The 17,904-nt window shown below is 41.5% G+C and overlaps 1 protein-coding gene across 2 annotated transcripts in view; it reads right to left on the bottom strand.

Moving 5' to 3' along the window:
- Positions 1-1,441: 1,441 nt before the first annotated feature.
- LOC129780280 (S-adenosylmethionine synthase) overlaps positions 1,442-17,904 on the bottom strand; it is a 35,895-nt gene continuing 19,432 nt past the window's right edge. For both annotated transcript variants that reach the window (XM_055788352.1, XM_055788351.1), the window contains exon 7: positions 1,442-3,798. In XM_055788352.1, the coding sequence (XP_055644327.1) occupies positions 3,693-3,798 (106 nt within the window). In that variant the 3' untranslated portion in view covers positions 1,442-3,692. The remainder of the gene's footprint in view (positions 3,799-17,904) is intronic.

Below are 17,904 nucleotides of genomic sequence, written 5' to 3'. Positions count from 1 at the left end.
TAAAATGCAATGAAGTCCATTTGATGGGGAAGAATGAAATGAGATAGTCGAGTCGTAGAGGGAGATAGCCGGCCTTATTCTGCGTGGCGTGTGAGGTGAGATGACAATTGTCACTTATGTCACGCGATTCCACCAGGCGTATGCCGTGAGAAATCTCACTTGAATGAACTCTCACTTTATTCCCGCTCTCAAATATACGTGACGATTGTCACATGAACTGGGATTTCTAGGTGACAATCGTCGACATGTCTTGAGGTGTCGACAGTGCATGAAAACAAATGAAAAATTGAAGAGGAATAATAAGTGTTTTTTGGGTCGTATAGAATCGATAGTAATGGTATTATATGTATCAATAAATTCAATTTATCTTCAATTTTCACAGTACGAGAGACAAATTGCAAGTAGTTTGTTTTTTTTGTTGTGAAAGCGGTAGTGAGTCTGTTATTCCTCAATTGGACGAATAAGCACACCGAAATTATTTTCATTTCATGAAATCTATTTATTTTCTCTAAAATGTATCTATCACATGGATCTTGTGTTTCATCTATCTATCCGCGAGTCATCGTCACCGAACTGCATATCCATTTCAGAAGCCGTGGTATATGCCCGAGCCGGAGCCAGAGCAACAATTTAACACTGAGAGTGCAGAGAGCAGCAGCAACTACGACCAAAACAAACAAAAATGCTAAACTTTACAGGATGCAATCAACTGTTTCACCAAATCTAAATCAAATACCTGCAAATTCGGCAGAATGTCCTGATACACTAACAACAGGCCAGGTTAAATCAGATCTATAGATACGGTACTGACTGCAGCAAAACAAATATCTGACCTCTCTGAGCGAAACAAATAAAATTCTGGGATGCCAGATGTTTTTTCTCAAATATATGCGATAAAAATTTGAAATATTTGTAAATATGTGCTAATGTCTGACATACTGACCAGCTTCGTTTATCATATGGAATCAATAATGTTTTGTCACTATTTTAAATAGCCTGCAGCAGGAATAAAAGGTTGTGATAAAAGTTAAATGTCTGCAAATTCGTGAACACATGTGCGAATGTGGCATCTTTGATCAGATTTGGCAACCAGCAGAATGAACGCCTTGTCACTTGCTGTTCATCCTCTCACATACATCAAATGAACCTCTCACGGCATCCGAAACGACTGTAGGAATAGAGTGAGGAGAGTTGCGTGATGGTGATGTGACAATTGTCATCTCACCTCACACGCCGCGTAGAATCAGGCCGAGCGACTAAACGCCCGACTGACTCTCAAGTCATATTGACGGAGAAACTGAGTGAAGAAACCAAAAATCATCTCTAATTGAATACGAAGGGAAATTCCTTCATAGTCCGCTAATTATCCTCAGTTGAATATGACTATGCCGAGCCCCGATACCAAGGATAATGTTCGGATAGATGAAAATTACAACTGGAATTGTTCTTACTCTACTAAAAGTAGCGGGAATTTTATATGTTTTATAGTTCCTCTTGCTTTTGTCTACCATTACGTTTGTTTTATATTCATTTCTGAATGTTATCATTACATCGCCGTTTTGAATTAGCAGTAAAATAAGTAAATCGTACCTTAGGAATATAGTTTAGGAAAATCTATCCATTAAAACTCTTTTTTTTGGTTTGACTCGCGCCCTCGCAAAGCGTGCCTTGGTACATTTTTTGCTTTTTTTTCATTACATTTATTCCATGCAAAGAAATGTTATGACTCATTATGACGTTAGATGTTTTCGTTTTGGTAAAATTCTATATTTCTTACGATAAGAGTGCAACCTAAATTCCTCTGGTAGCTAATTTTCGTCGTCTGTTTTGTCTCAGGCGTAGCAGTGCAAATTTTATCAAAACTTATTACACTAACATCTAATGGGTTACTACTTTTTATAGGGTCTATATTTTCAGCTATTTTTTCTGGTTTTTTTGTTCATACCACGATAGCACCTTTCAACCATTCGACGGACCGGAGTGTTTTCGAAATGGCTCTTTTCCACAAATAAATTCCTTTACGTAAACACAACACAAAACGTGTATGAACATGTGAAAAAAATAAACTTCGTTGCATGTGGATTATTGAGATTAAGAAAAGGGGAATGGTCCCCACCGATGGCACCAGGGGATACCATTTTGGAAAAGAAATATTATATATGATTGTTTTCAGGCACAATATATATATATATACCAATGAAAAATGGACACTATTTTGTACAAAAACTTGTCGCGATAGATTCAGCTTGATGACTCTAAAATTTAAATTTATGGATTTTAAATTTTAGAAACACACAAGCGTACTAAATCAGAATGTTCTGTCCCTGTCCTATGTGTAAGAGCTGCGCGTTCAGCAATCGAATGTCTCCTTCTTAACAAATCAAAATAAAAGTTGGCAGTATCTCAGTATACATCCGTCTCGTTCCGGCCCTGATCACAAGTCTCCATTATCCGGAGGCTACGTTGTTACTATTTTTCGTTCCTATAAGCACCATTCGATTCCTAATGTAAATAGTATTGCTGTCTTAAATGCTGATATTCTACGCTAACACCGCCAAACACGCTAACACCCGATGTAAATGGCGCTCTCATCAACTCATTATTTTTTCTCCGGTAACAGCATAATCCAGATTCAACGAAGTTTCAACTTGCAAACGTTTAAATACATTACACGCATTCTTTGGACACATTTTTATCACGCAAATCACATGCATAGTAGTGAAATATTTGAATTGATTTTTTTCACGTCATACAACGAATTTTGCAGCAGGCAGCGCTTCCAAAGATCTCACACTGGAAGTGCACTTGATGTGGTTCCTACTGTGGCCAACCGAATAGTCTAGCTTTGTCGAAGCCTCACGAGATCCAATTTTCTATGGCGTGGCGACCACTCATCTCGCCGCCTCTTTTTTTTGTTTTTTTTTTGTTTCTTTTTTCTAACATAATGTCATATTTCCCTATTCTTATGTGAACACTATGTCACTTTTTACATGCTACTGTTTGCTGTTTTCAAAACTCGAGATAGAGTGTATGTGTGTAAGCGTATAAACTAATTGTAGAGATATTGTTGCGATTGTTGCATTTTCGTTTGTGTTTGAAGTAAGACTGGGAGAACGAATCAACCAAGAAAGGCAGCAAGTGCGAAGAAATTCTCTCACAATTTTTAATCATCGAGTCTTCCTCCCTGGCGCAGTTTGATAAAATTTACTAATCTTCTAATATAAGCTGACAAATCTCAATCAATCACGAACTGTGTATATATGGGGGGTGAAAGTGTAAATTGGAAGAATAATTTACCTGACAATTTGATACAAAAAATATTGTTCACTATTCACAATAAACATGCTTGTTTGATAAACGTGGAACATATAAATCACTTTCTGCCCTTTGAAATATGACACAATATGGCAATATTACGAAAAAGAGGATTGAAACATACATCTAAACGAACAGGAGATATATGCAATTTTGCTGTCACGGAGGATCTCAACAAAAGCTAACACTTAAAAAAAAATGAAGTAAATTTTCGTAGTTAAAACACTAATCATCCTTAGTTAAGTCTAAACATCTAGCTTGGCTTTTTTCGAAGCAATCGGTGCGACCCCTTCGTATCTGCTACTGGGAGCGGAAACAATGACAATATCATCACTGCTGCCGTCGCCATGAGTTGTTGGATGCGATGATTTGGGCAATCAATCCAACACCAGCTCCTTGGGTTCCTCCCATGGGAATCCTTCGCGTCCGAAGTGACCGTATGTACTGGTGCGCTGGTAAAATGGCGTTCTGAGGTTCAGATCCCTGAAAGAGGTTGTAATGGAATAGCGTATTTAGAGTAACTTGATAATAAGGGTGTCCATTTCACAGTTGAGAAAACAAAGTAATAAACAAAAACGATTCAGATCGCAATTGCGCCTTTAATCCCTTGTTCTCGGTTGAGATAATGATACCTCATATCCATATCCCTTACCGGATTAGTCCCACAAAAATTGTTGCCCCTTTCACGTAGAGTTAACCGCGAGTAATTGGTCGAATCCTACCAAACTTAGAATTGAGTTGAAATATTGTATAAACAAATCTTGAATTAGCATATCCGCAAAGCTTAAGCCTTACACTTACGATTAAGCCTTACACATAAATGATTTGGAAAAATTCCTTGTTCGATTAATTAACTTCCAATGCAAATGCATTTGAGTGGAAATTAGCATCTAGAGCTCGACAATTATTCTCTAGACAAAAACTGTCTTCGACCATGTTGTTACATATGATAAAGCGCTCAATTTGATGTTGTCAAAGATAGGGTTACAAAAATTTTCGATGAAATAAAAAATCTAACATTCTTATCTTTATAGATAGAGGTAAATATGGTTCGACAATGTTTTAGCCTCAGTTATTTTAAGCAAATTTTTGAAACAAAGCTTTTTATATCTCTTGAAATAACCGATATAGAGTTTTTTCAAAGTTGCGTTAGGGTCACCATGAAAAAAACGTTTTTTTTGGCTTTAACTATTATATTTCAAATTTTACATGCAAACTGTTTTCAAAAGACTTTTAGAGCTTACTAAGACAATGCATCAATAACTTTAAGTAGTATTAAGATATTGACAAGTTCTGCATCGCAATATGTTTGTCTTAGTAAGCTATAAAGGTCTTGAAATATAAAAGTTATAGCAAAAACAGTGTTTCTTTCATGGCTAATGCATCTTAGAAAAAAGCGCTATATCGGTTATTTCAAGAGATAGAAACAAATTTTGTTCTAAAAACTATTTTCAAATAACTGGGGCTATAACATTGTAGAACTATGTTTACCTCTATATATAAAGATGAGAAAGTTAGAATTTTTATTTCATCGTAAATGTTGGTCATCCTATTTCTCGACAACATCAAAATAAGCGCTCTATCATATCATTGATCGATTGATCCGGATGTGCTTTACATCACTGTGTTATAAGTTCGATTTCTTGTGTCAATATGACGATTTTTACGTTTAAAAGTGTACCTATGTGTAGAACTTGACGAGCACGATTAATTAGTGCAATTGTTTGTTGATAAGTGTTAATATAGTAGCATAAAACTTTGATTGAAGTGTGTAAATTTCTACCATACTACGCGAACAAGCAACACAACAGTGACAAAAGAGAGCTGAATTATATACAGACGACCCACGGGTCAGCGGCCGTGAAGATGTCATCGGACGTGTAATGTGGTGTTTGCGCGAAAGCGATAAAGGAAGAAAGCGACAAAGTGTTCTGTTTTGGATCGTGTGGTTTGATAAAACATTTGAAATGCTCTGAAGAAATAGATCGACATGGGTTGGAAGCAATGAAAACAAATCGTGGTTTAAAATATATGTGTCATGGGTGCCGTAAGCAGCAAGCCATGCTAATGACGTGCTGATAAAATGCAATGAAATTCTTGGGAAAATCAATGAAAGTGCACAAAAATGGGAAGAGAAGTTGGACAGAAATATGAAAGATGTTGAAAAGTGTGTGTATAAAAAAATGGAATCGGAAATTGGAAAAATAGTGAAGGAAGTCAGAAGGATGGGAGAAGAAAATAAGGAGAAATTTAATCGACTGGAAGCAGCTGAAAATGAACGGAACAGTGCAAGTAGTCAAATGAACGAGACAGTAGTGGATATTTTTACTCCATTGGGACCTAGTAGCAATCTCCGTTCGCGAAAGAGACCTAGAACTTGTGAGGACCTTCATGCCCCTACTTCTGGGCAAAATAAAGAAAACGAGGCAAAACGAACTACTTATGCTGATCTTCTGAGGAGCGAAAACCCAACTTTAAAGGCACAGAAAAACATGGAGCCTGTAGTGATAGTTAGACCAAAGAATATGAAACAATCGGCGGAAACAACCAAGCAGAGTTTGAAAGAAAAAATCGATCGCTCTGCGAATAAAATTAATGCTGTACGCGAGGGACGGGATGGCTCTATCATCCTGGAAGTGAAAACAGGCGAAACTGTTAGCCCCCTGGTGAATTCGGTCAGAGAGAAATGCGGAAAAGAATACGATGTCACTGTTTCAAAACCAATGCGACCAAGGCTAAAAATTGTAGGAGTATCTGATAAGTTGACCGAAGAAACGTTGATCGCAGCTTTGGAGGAGCAGAATGACTTACCGGAAAAAATTAAGTTGAAGTTGATTACACGCTATGGAAATCACTCCTCGTTCACATTTGTTGTGGAAGTCGATGTCAAAAGCCACGAAACATTACTTAATTTAGGGAGAGTGTATGTTGGATGGGAACGATGCCGAGTTGTAGGGTGCTTTGGAATCATTCGGTGCTTCAAATGCTGTGATTTCAATCACAAAAGTACGATTTGCCCAAATAGTGAGACTTATGCGAAATGTGCTGGTGCCCATAAAACAGACGAGTGCCAATCGGAAACGATTTGCTGTGCAAACTGTGATAGGACGAACAAAAGACTTAAACTAAACCTGTGCACGAAACATTTGGCATACAGCAACGAATGTGCTGTTTATAAAAAAAAACCAGTTACTAGGAAGCAACAGCTGCTGGAACGGAACCAGTAGCAATCACTCGCTAGCCCTCAGCCTTCAATACCGACAAGCTCACATTCAAATTCGTCGTTAGAACCAAAATGCACGGAACTTAGCTTTATGGAAGCTGAACCCGACGTGCCTAAAGCTCATCGTCAGTACGAGGTTCTCCGATCATTTCCGAGACGCAATACCCTTAGCATTATGGAAGCCCCTTCTACATCCGTCTCAGTCGCGCCGTATGTTGATGAAAGTAGTCGAAGTCGTCTCGGACCTGTGTACGGAATAGGAGAAGGGGTCTTCCAGCCTGTTTTTCCAGGCAACCATCGACATAATTGCCATGTTGACGAGGTCATCCGGTCATCTCCGAGACGCACAACTCAAAGCATTTTGGAAGTCCCTTCTACATCCGTGACAGTCGCGCCGTATGTTGATGAAAATAGTCGAAGTCGTGTCGGACCTGTGTATGGAATAGAAGAAGGGGACTTCCAGCCTGCTATTCCAGGCAAGTACTCAAGCAGTAACAATATTTCTGTCCTTCATGAGTCTCTGGTTTGCAGCGATCTGGTACAAGAGGCTCCTGTCGTGAATGATTTGGTCATAGCTGAACATCAATTAAAGATCTATTACCAGAACGTTAGAGGTCTGCGCACTAAGATAGACGACTTCTTCCTTGCTGCACATGACTCTTGTTACGATGTCATAGTGCTCACCGAGACATGGCTCGACGACCGAATTCAATCTACACAACTGTTTGGTAGTTTGTACACCGTTTTTCGAACCGATCGAAGCCCTAAAAATAGGGCTAAATCCCGGGGTGGTGGTGTTCTCATTGCCGCATCTTGTCGTTTGAGTTGTTGCTTAGATCCTACACCTGTATGCGATACATTGGATCAGTTATGGATTAGGATAAAGACACCCACCGGTAATGCCAACATCGGAGTGATCTATTTACCACCTGATCGAATAGCAAATGTTATTGACATTAAAAACCATATCAGTTCTCTTGAAGCTATTCTTTCGAACTTGAATGTCTCAGATAGCGTGATTCAATTCGGAGACTACAACCAATCCAATCTGGTTTGGTCAAGCTTACCCCACCACCTTCCGGTCATCGATATTCTGCAATCACGATTCTCACCATCTTGCTCAATTTTGCTGGACGGACTCAGCCTAAATGGCCTTACTCAAATCAATCCCATTGCTAATCAAAACTCCCGTATTCTTGATTTTGCGTTGGTTAATGATAGCATCATAAATAGAAGTACCGTTTGCAATGCAGCTGAGCCACTGATCGAGCTCGATCGTTATCATCCCGCCCTGGAACTAACTGTTGAGATGCAACTGCCCACAGTATTCGTGGATGTCATTGATCTATAAAGCCTGGACTTCAATCGTGCTGACTACAACCTATTGCGTGAGAGACTTCTTGAGATTGACTGGCAAACCCTCGAAATCGCAACCAGTATAGATGACGCAGTTGATTACTTCAACGAAAAAGTAAATCAAGCTATTGCTAATTGTGTTCCTCTTCGTCGACATCCCCCAAACCGTGGTCCAATCGTCGATTACGGCAGCTAAAACGAATGAGATCATATGCTCTGCGAACTTATTGTCGTTCCCGCTGTCCAATGTTGAAAGTCGCCTTCACGAAAGCCAGTAATCGTTATCGACTGTACAACCGTCCTCTTTACAAGCGTTACGTGACTCGTACCCAGCGCAACCTTCGTAGGAACCCGAAGCAATTTTGGTCTTTCGTGAATTCCAAAAGAAAGGAAAATGGTTTGCCTGTGGAAATGCATCTCGATGATAGGCACACCAGCACGCAGCCGAGAAAATGTAACCTTTTCGCGGAACACTTCCAGACTGCATTCAACAATTCAGTTGCATCGAGTTCTCAAATAATTGCCGCACTTGATGAAACTCCTAGGGATGTAATCGAGCTCAATACTTTTGAAATCTCAGTGCACCACGTAAAATCAGCCATAGACAAATTGAAGGCTTCCAACTCTATTGGCCCTGATGGAACTCCGGCCTGTGTATTGAAAAACTGTGCTGACGCTCTTGTATATCCTCTGGCTGTTTTATATAGAGCTTCTCTGGACCAAGGCAATTTTCCCACTTGTTGGAAATTTTCTATCATGTTCCCAGTGCACAAAAAAGGTGATAAGGCTGACATTGGAAATTACCGTGGTATCACATCACTTTGTGCTACTTCGAAAGTATTCGAGATCATCGTTTATGATGCAATGTTTGCCAGCTCTCAACGCTACATCTCCACTGAACAACACGGATTCTTTCCAAAGCGATCTGTATCAACGAATCTTGTTCAATTCATCACCACATGCTTACGTGGCATGAATTCTGGTGCTCAAATCGACGCTATCTATACGGATCTCAAAGCAGCGTTCGATCGTGTTGATCATGGGATATTATTAGCAAGGCTGGCGAAAATTGGAATGTCTCCCGCTTTCGTCACATGGTTCAGATCCTACCTGTGTGATCGCATGCTGTGTGTCAAAATCGGATCTGAATTATCTGAAACATTTTCCAACTCATCCGGAGTACCACAGGGGAGCAATTTAGGGCCACTGCTATTCGTATTATACATAAACGAAATCGACATAATCCTTCCACCTGGATGCCGGACATTTTATGCAGACGACGTTAAGATATATATGATTATAAGGAGCCTGCACGATTGTTTGGAACTTCAAAGAATGGTAGATCGTTTTGAAATGTGGTGCACTCACAATTTCATGACAGTCAGCATCTCAAAATGTAGCATCATTTCCTTCCATCGAAAGACCAAACCAATTGTATTTGACTACTCCATCGCAGGACAATCTCTGGCAAGAGTAGCTCAAGTACGAGACTTGGGCGTTATACTGGATAGTGGCCTGACATTTCGAATACACTATAGTGACGTTATTTCTAGAGCAAATAGGCAACTTGGATTCATTTTCAAAATCTCAACAGAGTTCCGGGATCCTTTATGCCTACGATCTCTATATTGTTCATTGGTGAGATCTATTTTGGAGGCAAGTGTGGTTGCTTGGTGTCCATACCACGCTAATTGGATTGCCAGGATTGAAGCAGTGCAGCGGAAATTCGTTCGATACGTTCTCCGCTCTCTCCCGTGGATAGATCCGCTTAACTTGCCGCCGTACGAGGATCGGTGCTAGCTTCTCGGTCTTCAAACACTTGAAAAACGATGATCTGTAGCTCAAGCAGTTTTATGGCGAAAGTGCTGAAAGGAGAAATTGATGACCCGAATATCCTCGCCGAAATCAATTTCTATGTACCAGAGAGAAGACTGCGACAGCGAAATTTCTTACAGCTTGGTACACGAAATGTAGAATATGCACAACATGAACCAATTCGATATATGTGCAGTATTTTTAATGACAATTTTGAGCTATTTGATTTTTACTTGACTACTAAGACGTTTCATTCAGCTCGCGCAGTCCGAAGACATCGGTCGCAAATTTGTTCGCGTCTATTATAGAGTGGAGATTATACCGTTATCAGTTCGTGGCTGGTGAAGTTATTTCGCCCTAACGGGGTTCTCTTTATTGCGCGAGTGAGGAGAGCAGTAATCACTACCAGCGTGAGGAAGAAGTCCTCCACGGCGGACGCGGTGCGTGTGCCGTATCATCGCTGTGTGTGTCTTTAGCATCGTCATCGATTCCATCATCGTGTTGTTGTGCGATATACCGTTGCATCTGTGCCGAGCGATTGCCACGCGGTTCGATTGGGACAACGTTTCATTTCATTCGCATTGGTGTGCGATTTAGGTATAATATATATTAGGTTTAGAAATACAAAAAAAAATAAAAATTATATTATTTTATATCTGCCGTAATGGCAGAAGGTCATGTTGACATGGAGATTGAAACTACTGTTTCCTCCTCACTAGCTACAACGGGGGCTGGGAAGTCGCTTAAACGCGTTCCCCCCTCAGAAGATGTCTCTTCAGAGAAAGAGGTAATCTACCTTAACAAGCCCCCCTCAAGAAAATTGGCAAATTTTTCCTCTTCGCCCCCTCAATCTCCCGCTCCCGCTTCCGCTCTACTACCGAACTTGCCTCCCAGCCCTACTGATCCCGCTCCCGTTCAACAATCGACCTCGTCCTCCCCCTCAGTTGTTTCCTCTCCTCGTGTCAAGGTCTATCCAGACGATGCACTTGGAGCTGGTCCATGGGTTGTTTTTTTCCGGCCTAAACCAAAAGGAAAGTCAATTAATGTCATTCAGGTTTCGAAAGATCTGGCAAGATTATAATCCTCCGTGGTCGAAATCTCTAAGGTTAGACCGAACAAACTGCGTGTTGTCGTGAGTGATCGGAAACACGCGAATGCAATTGTGATCGACGAGAGATTCTCCCTAGAGTATCGCGTCTACGTGCCCTCCCATGACGTAGAAATCTCGGGGGTGGTAACTGAAACTGGTCTGACGTGCGAAATGATAAAAGAAGGAGTTGGTAAATTTAAAAGACTCCCGTTGGTGGGTGTTAAAATTTTGGACAGCCGCCAACTAGGAAAAGTATCCCAAGAAGAGGGAAAAATTAAATTCACGCCGTCAGACTCGTTTCGAGTAACTTTTGCTGGTTCCGCTCTACCTGACTACGTCATGGTGGGCAAATTGAGATTGCCTGTGCGACTCTTCGTGCCAAAGCCCATGATTTGCCAAAAATGCAAGTCAGTTGGTCACACTTCAGATTATTGTGCCAACAAGGAGCGCTGTGCCACTTGCGGAGAGCAACATGAGGGGAAATCCTGCAGTGCGACTGAGCATAAATGTCCATATTGCGGGGGATCCCCACACGAGCTCTCAGTTTGTGAAACTTACCAGAGTCGCTGGGAGAAACAGAAGCGCTCTTTGAAGGAACGCTCGAAACGCACTTTTGCGGATATTTTAAAGGGCGCTTCTCCACTGGCCCAACAACAACAACCAATCAACACACAAAATGTTTTCGCCACGTTGCCCGTTGACGAAATAGAAGCGGACACAGCTAACGGGGGCACACCGTTCATTTTCCAAGGGAATCCCCGGCGCAAAAATGTGACCACTCCCAAAGTTCAAGGACAAGCCCCTCCGGTGATACCCCCTGTTAGCATGCCTAAAAAATCGAGTGCAGCGGACAAGCAAAATCAGGTTCCTCCTGGTTTCCGTGGGAATAATTCACCTTCGAATGGCCCAGCACTCGAGGCGACATCAAAAACCCAAACTGTCCCTGTTTTTCCGTCCAGTTCAACTTCCCAATCGGGATTTATAAAGTTGTCTGACCTTTTGGAACAAATCTTCAAGTGTTTTAATGTTTCCGACTCCATCAGAACCATTGTCATTTCAATGCTTCCAGTGTTAAAGACAATTTTGCAACAATTGATGCAAACATGGCCCCTCCTTGCAATGATTATCTCTCTTGATGTCTAATTTAAATAGAGAGGTCGGAGATATCACTGTTTTACAGTGGAATTGTCGTAGTCTTATCCCTAAATTGGATACATTCAAATTTTTAATTCATAACTTCAATTGTGATGTTTTTGCTCTGTCCGAAACTTGGCTTTCTTCGCGAGATGATATCTCTTTCCACGATTTTAATATTATACGCATGGACCGCGATGACAGATACGGAGGGGTACTATTGGGAATCAATAAGTGCCACTAATTTTTTCGAATCGACCTTCCACCTATTGGAGGGATCGAAGCTGTTGCTTGTCATGCAAACATCAGAGGCAAAGACCTCTGTATTGTCAGCTTGTATTGGCCTCCGAGAGCTGCGGTTAGCCGCAATCAATTTGTTGACATGTGCTCACTCCTTCCTGAGCCACGATTGATATTGGGAGACTTCAACTCTCACGGAACTGCCAGGGGGGAACAGTACGACGACAATCGTTCATTGTTGATATATGACCTTTGTAACAGCTTCAATATGACCGTTTTGAACACTGGGGAAACAACACGTGTACCTAAACCTCCTGCTAACCCAAGTGCTCTTGACCTCTCGCTTTGCTCGAATTCACTATCGTTAGATTGCAAGTGGAATGTAATCCAGGACCCCAACGGCAGTGACCACTTGCCAATCAAAATTTCCATCACCATTGGTTCGAATTCTTCTGAATCTATAAACATGGCATATGACCTCACAAGACACATTGACTGGAAAAAATATGCGGACGCAATTGCTCTAGCCATCAATTCCAGAGATGGTTTGCCTCCATTGGAGAAGTATAACTTCCTTTCTCGTTTGATATATGACAGCGCGGTTCGCGCTCAAACGAAACCCATCCCAGGCTCCACTTTTCGTCAAAGGCCTCCCAATCCATGGTGGGATAGCCAATGTTCCAAGCTTTGTCAGGATAAATCGAACGCATTTAAAGCTTTTCGGAAACGTGGAACCATTGAGAATTTTCAAACGTATTTGGACCTTGAAAATCAATTTAAAAACTTGATCAAAGGGAAAAAACGTGCTTATTGGCGAAATTTCATGGGAGGTTTGTCACGAGAAACGTCAATGAAAAAATTATGGAAAGTGGCTCGAAACAAGAGAAATCGCTCTTCATCGAATGAAAGCGAAGAATATTCACATCGATGGATTTTTAATTTTGCACGGAAGGTTTGTCCCGATTCCGCTCCTGTGCAAAAAATTGTTCGAGATATACCACAAGATAGGTGCGATCTTGATTCCGAGTTTTCGATGGTAGAATTCTCTCTTGCTCTCCTTTCTTGTAACAATTCGGCTCCAGGAACGGATAGAATTAAGTTCAACTTGCTAAAAAACCTCCCTGTTGTGGCGAAACATCGCTTGTTGAATTTATTCAATCGGTTTCTGGAGCATAATATTGTTCCAGATGATTGGAGACAAGTGCGAATTATAGCTATTCAAAAACCCGGAAAACCCGCGTCCGACTTCAATTCGTACCGCCCAATAGCAATGCTGTCTTGTATACGGAAATTGTTGGAGAAAATGGTCTTGTTTCGCCTTGATCGATGGGTTGAAACGAATGGCTTACTCTCAGATACACAATATGGGTTCCGCAGGGGCAAGGGGACGAATGATTGTCTTGCGTTGCTTTCTTCAGAAATTCAAATGGCTTACGCCGAAAAAAAACAAATGGCTTCAGTATTCTTGGACATAAAGGGGGCCTTTGATTCTGTTTCAATAGAGGTTTTGTCAGACAAATTACACTCTCGGGGTCTACCGCCTCTGTTGGATAATATGTTATATAACTTGCTTTGTGAGAAACAGTTGAATTTTTCTCACGGGGATTCGACAGTAAGTCGGGTCTCCTACATGGGCCTCCCCCAGGGCTCATGTTTAAGCCCCCTTTTGTACAACTTCTATGTAAGCGACATCGACAATTGTCTTACACAAAATTGCAGCCTAAGACAACTTGCAGATGACGGAGTGGTGTCTGTCGTAGGATCAAACGAATCCGACCTGCAAGAACCCTTACAAGATACTTTGAACAATTTTTCAACCTGGGCCATTGGGCTAGGGATCGAATTCTCCACGGAGAAAACAGAGATGGTGGTTTTTTCAACTTTTGGGTAAACCGATCACTCATGCTATGTCATTCAAGTATCTTGGGGTCTGGTTCGACTCCGAATGTACTTGGGGGGCCCATATTAGGTATCTGAGTAAAAAATGCCAACAAAGAATAAACTTTCTCCGTGCAATTACCGGCACCTGGTGGGGAGCCCATCCCGAAGATCTTATAATGTTGTATCGAACAACTATTCTCTCAGTGATGGAGTATGGCAGTTTCTGTTTTCAATCAGCTGCCAAAACACACCTCATTAAACTCGAGCGAATTCAGTGTCTTTGTCTCCGTATTGCGTTGGGATGTATGCCCTCAACGCATACCCTGAGTCTCGAGGTTTTGGCAGGCGTACTCCCACTAAAAGATCGCTTCAATTTACTATCTCTTCGGTTCCTCATCCGGTGTAAGGTTATGAATCCAGTGGTGATCGGAAATTTTGAACAGCTTATCGAGCTAAATTTTCGCTCCGGATTCATGAGTACATATCATGAATTCATCTCCATGCAGGTTGTTTCTTCTTCGTATATTCCCAACCGTGTTTGTTTCCCTGACTACATCAATTTCTCTGTACATTTTGATCTGTTCATGAAGGAGAAAATCCATGGAATTCCAGATTATCATCGATCGGGGATCGTTCCTACGATCTTCAATGCAAAGTATGGGCGTGTCAATTGTGATAATATGTACTTTACTGATGGGTCCTCTATGAATGAGTCCACAGGATTTGGAGTGTTCAACGAAATTTTTAGCACCTCCCACAGTCTTCAGAATCCTTGCTCTGTGTATATTGCTGAATTGGCAGCAATACATTGGGCGCTGGACAGCGTCGCCTCACGACCTGTTGAACACTATTACATTGTAACGGATAGTCTTAGCTCTGTCGAAGCTATCCGTTCAGTGAGGCCGGAAAAGCACTCGCCGTACTTCCTTGAGAATACGAGAAAATTTGAGTGCTTTAACCAGACGCTGTTATGTCATTACCTTTGTCTGGGTCCCTTCACATTGTTCAATTCCGGGTAACGAGAGGGCTGACTCATTGGCAAAGGTAGGTGCAATTGAAGGCGATATTTATCAGCGTCAAATCGCTTTCAATGAATTTTATTCTTTAGTCCGTAAAAATACCATCGCTAACTGGCAACGTAAGTGGAACGAAGATGAATTGGGTCGGTGGCTTCACTCGATTATCCCTAAGGTTAGCCTCAAACCATGGTTCAAAAGTCTGGACTCAAGTCGGGACTTTATTCGCACCTTCTCTCGACTCATGTCCAATCACTGTTCGTTAGACGCGCTACTCTTTCGTTTTAATCTTGCCGATGGCAATATCTGTGCCTGTGGCCAAGGTTACCACGACATCGAACACGTTGTTTGGTCGTGCGAGGAGTATCTTGTTGCCAGATCGAATTTAGAAAACTCTCTTCGGGCTAGAGGAAGGCAGCCCAATGTGCCGGTGAGAGATGTGTTGGCTGGGTTAGACCTTGATTACATGTCCCAAATATATGTCTTTCTGAAAGCTATCGATCTTTGTGTGTGATTGTCCTTATATCCTTCTATTCTCCTTTTCCTTTGAAATGTAAATACATGTTAGATATAAGATAGGCTTAAGAATTGAGTATGATGAATGTGAGTGCGAATGTGAGTGTGAACATTGTCAACATATCCTTATATCCCATCCTTTTCCTGAAACAAAATGTCACCCTTCTAAACTCGAGCAAGCCGCGAGTAATCGGTTCTCTACTTCATTAACATTAGAATTAATAAAAAATGTTTATATATACTTGTAACTATACAGATAGGAGTTTGGCTCCTTTAAACTTATGTAACTGAGCCTGTAAAAATAAACGATTTAATAAAAAAAAAAATACTAAGACGTTTCAACAACGACTCTATTCAAGACGATAACTGTTTGTATTGTTTATTTTGTGAAATTTTGTTCGTAGAGTATAGGAATTGAAATGTTCAATAAGACAAAAAAAAGTCAGTTGAAGAAATATTAAAAATAAAATAAAATAAATATGCAACAACTTTGTCGAAGACAGTTTTTGTTTAGAGAATAACCGTCCAGCTCTAGATGCTAATTTCTACTTAAATGCATCGAGCTTTTTCACTGCACTTCTGAGCGTTCTAGCGCAAAATTTAACGCAACTGCATCACGATTCAGACACGATGCTATAGATTTTGGCACGGAAATCTTAACTGCGCAGAATATGGTTACGGTATATTTGAAGAAAATAATCCAAACAACAATTCTACGGTGATCGTTTCCCATCGCGTCTATGATGCTTGTCGGCATTTCGTACAGGTCTCTCTCCTGGTATTTGGGGGCAATTGCAAATGACGTGCTTATCCTGTGATAGGCAACACGCATATATCGCTTCACCTCCGCCAGTGAAATTATGACTTAAAGGGTGTGTCACATCAAATTGCATCACGGAAAAAACGCTGTAGAAATTTAATTTTTAGGAATTATATCTTCAGCTTTCGCTTATAATCAGATAAGAGTGTATAGACCACGTTAGCCATGCTGCACTGACAATTTTTCGTAAATTTGGAAAAATGTCGTCGAACGAAAAAGAGCGTCGTGAATTAATCCTGTGCACTCATTTCGAGAATCCGGAGTTGTCACATCGGGACATCTGTAAGATGCTGGGAATCGTCCAATCCACGGTCAGCAGAGTACTAAAACGATACTTCGAGAACCTAACCATCAACCGGAAGGTGAAGAACGGCAAAAATGGATGCTCCGCCAGTGAAAAAGATCACAAGCGCGTAGTTAAGCAGTTTAGACGTGATCCGAGAAGTTCGTTCGTCCAGCGGACCAAGCAGCGGGAGGGCCTGCGTACATACAAGGTTCAGAAGGCTCCTAACCGCGACGAAAGGCAAAACATGGTGGGGAAGACGCGTGCCCGGAAGCTGTACACCGAAATGCTGACGAAGCCGCATTGCCTGGTAATGGACGACGAAACCTACGTCAAAGCGGACTTTCGTCAGCTGCCGGGCCTGTTGTTCTTCTCCGCAGAGGACAAATTCAGCGTTCCGGAGGAGAATCGCAAGCAGAAACTATCCAAGTTTGCCAAAAAGTACATGTTGTGGCAAGCGATCTGCTCTTGAGGAAAGCGGAGCGCCCCCTTCATGATGACCGGCACGGTAAACGGGCAGGTTTACCTTAAGGAGTGCCTACAGAAGCGCTTACTACCACTATTGAAGCAGCACGAAGGCCCGACCATCTTCTGGCCGGATCTCGCTTCGTGCCACTATTCAAAGGACGTGTTGGAGTGGTACGAAGCCAACGGGGTCACCTTCGTGCCAAAGGAAATGAACTCGCCCAACGCGCCGGAGCTTCGCCCTATAGAGAAATATTGGGCGATTATGAAGCAGGCCCTCCGGAAGAACCCAAAAGTTGTCAAATCGGAGGCGGACTTCAAGAGAAAATGGATTTCTGTTCAAAAAAAACTACAACCTGACGTTGTACAGAACCTTATGGACGGGGTAAAGAGGAAGGTGCGAGCATACGGGCTTGGACTCGAAGTATGAATAAAAAGAAAATGCCAAAAGTTGTTTAATAGTTTTTATTTTACTGTCTAAAATTTTCAAAAGGATCGGGCTACTGGGCGAATTTCTACAGCGTTTTTTCCGTGATGCAATTTGATGTGACACACCCTTTACACGAAAGTGTCCACAGCGAATCCATGAATATAAGGTTAAGTGTAAGCCTCTCAAGTTCGGCGTCTGTCGCTACGTATCTTGTCAATTTTTCAATAGTTCATCCGGCAGGTGGCAAGATATCAGTCGTCACGTTCGTCTGTTTGTCGCAATTTCTGGAAATCGATTTTGGATCCATTTTCAGAAAATCG

Source organism: Toxorhynchites rutilus, chromosome 3 (genome assembly GCF_029784135.1).
Source record: "Toxorhynchites rutilus septentrionalis strain SRP chromosome 3, ASM2978413v1, whole genome shotgun sequence".
In the NCBI taxonomy this organism is placed as follows: Eukaryota; Metazoa; Arthropoda; class Insecta; order Diptera; family Culicidae; genus Toxorhynchites; species Toxorhynchites rutilus.
Note: the sequence above shows the minus strand (reverse complement) of the source record. Positions and strands in the feature narration are given on the sequence as shown.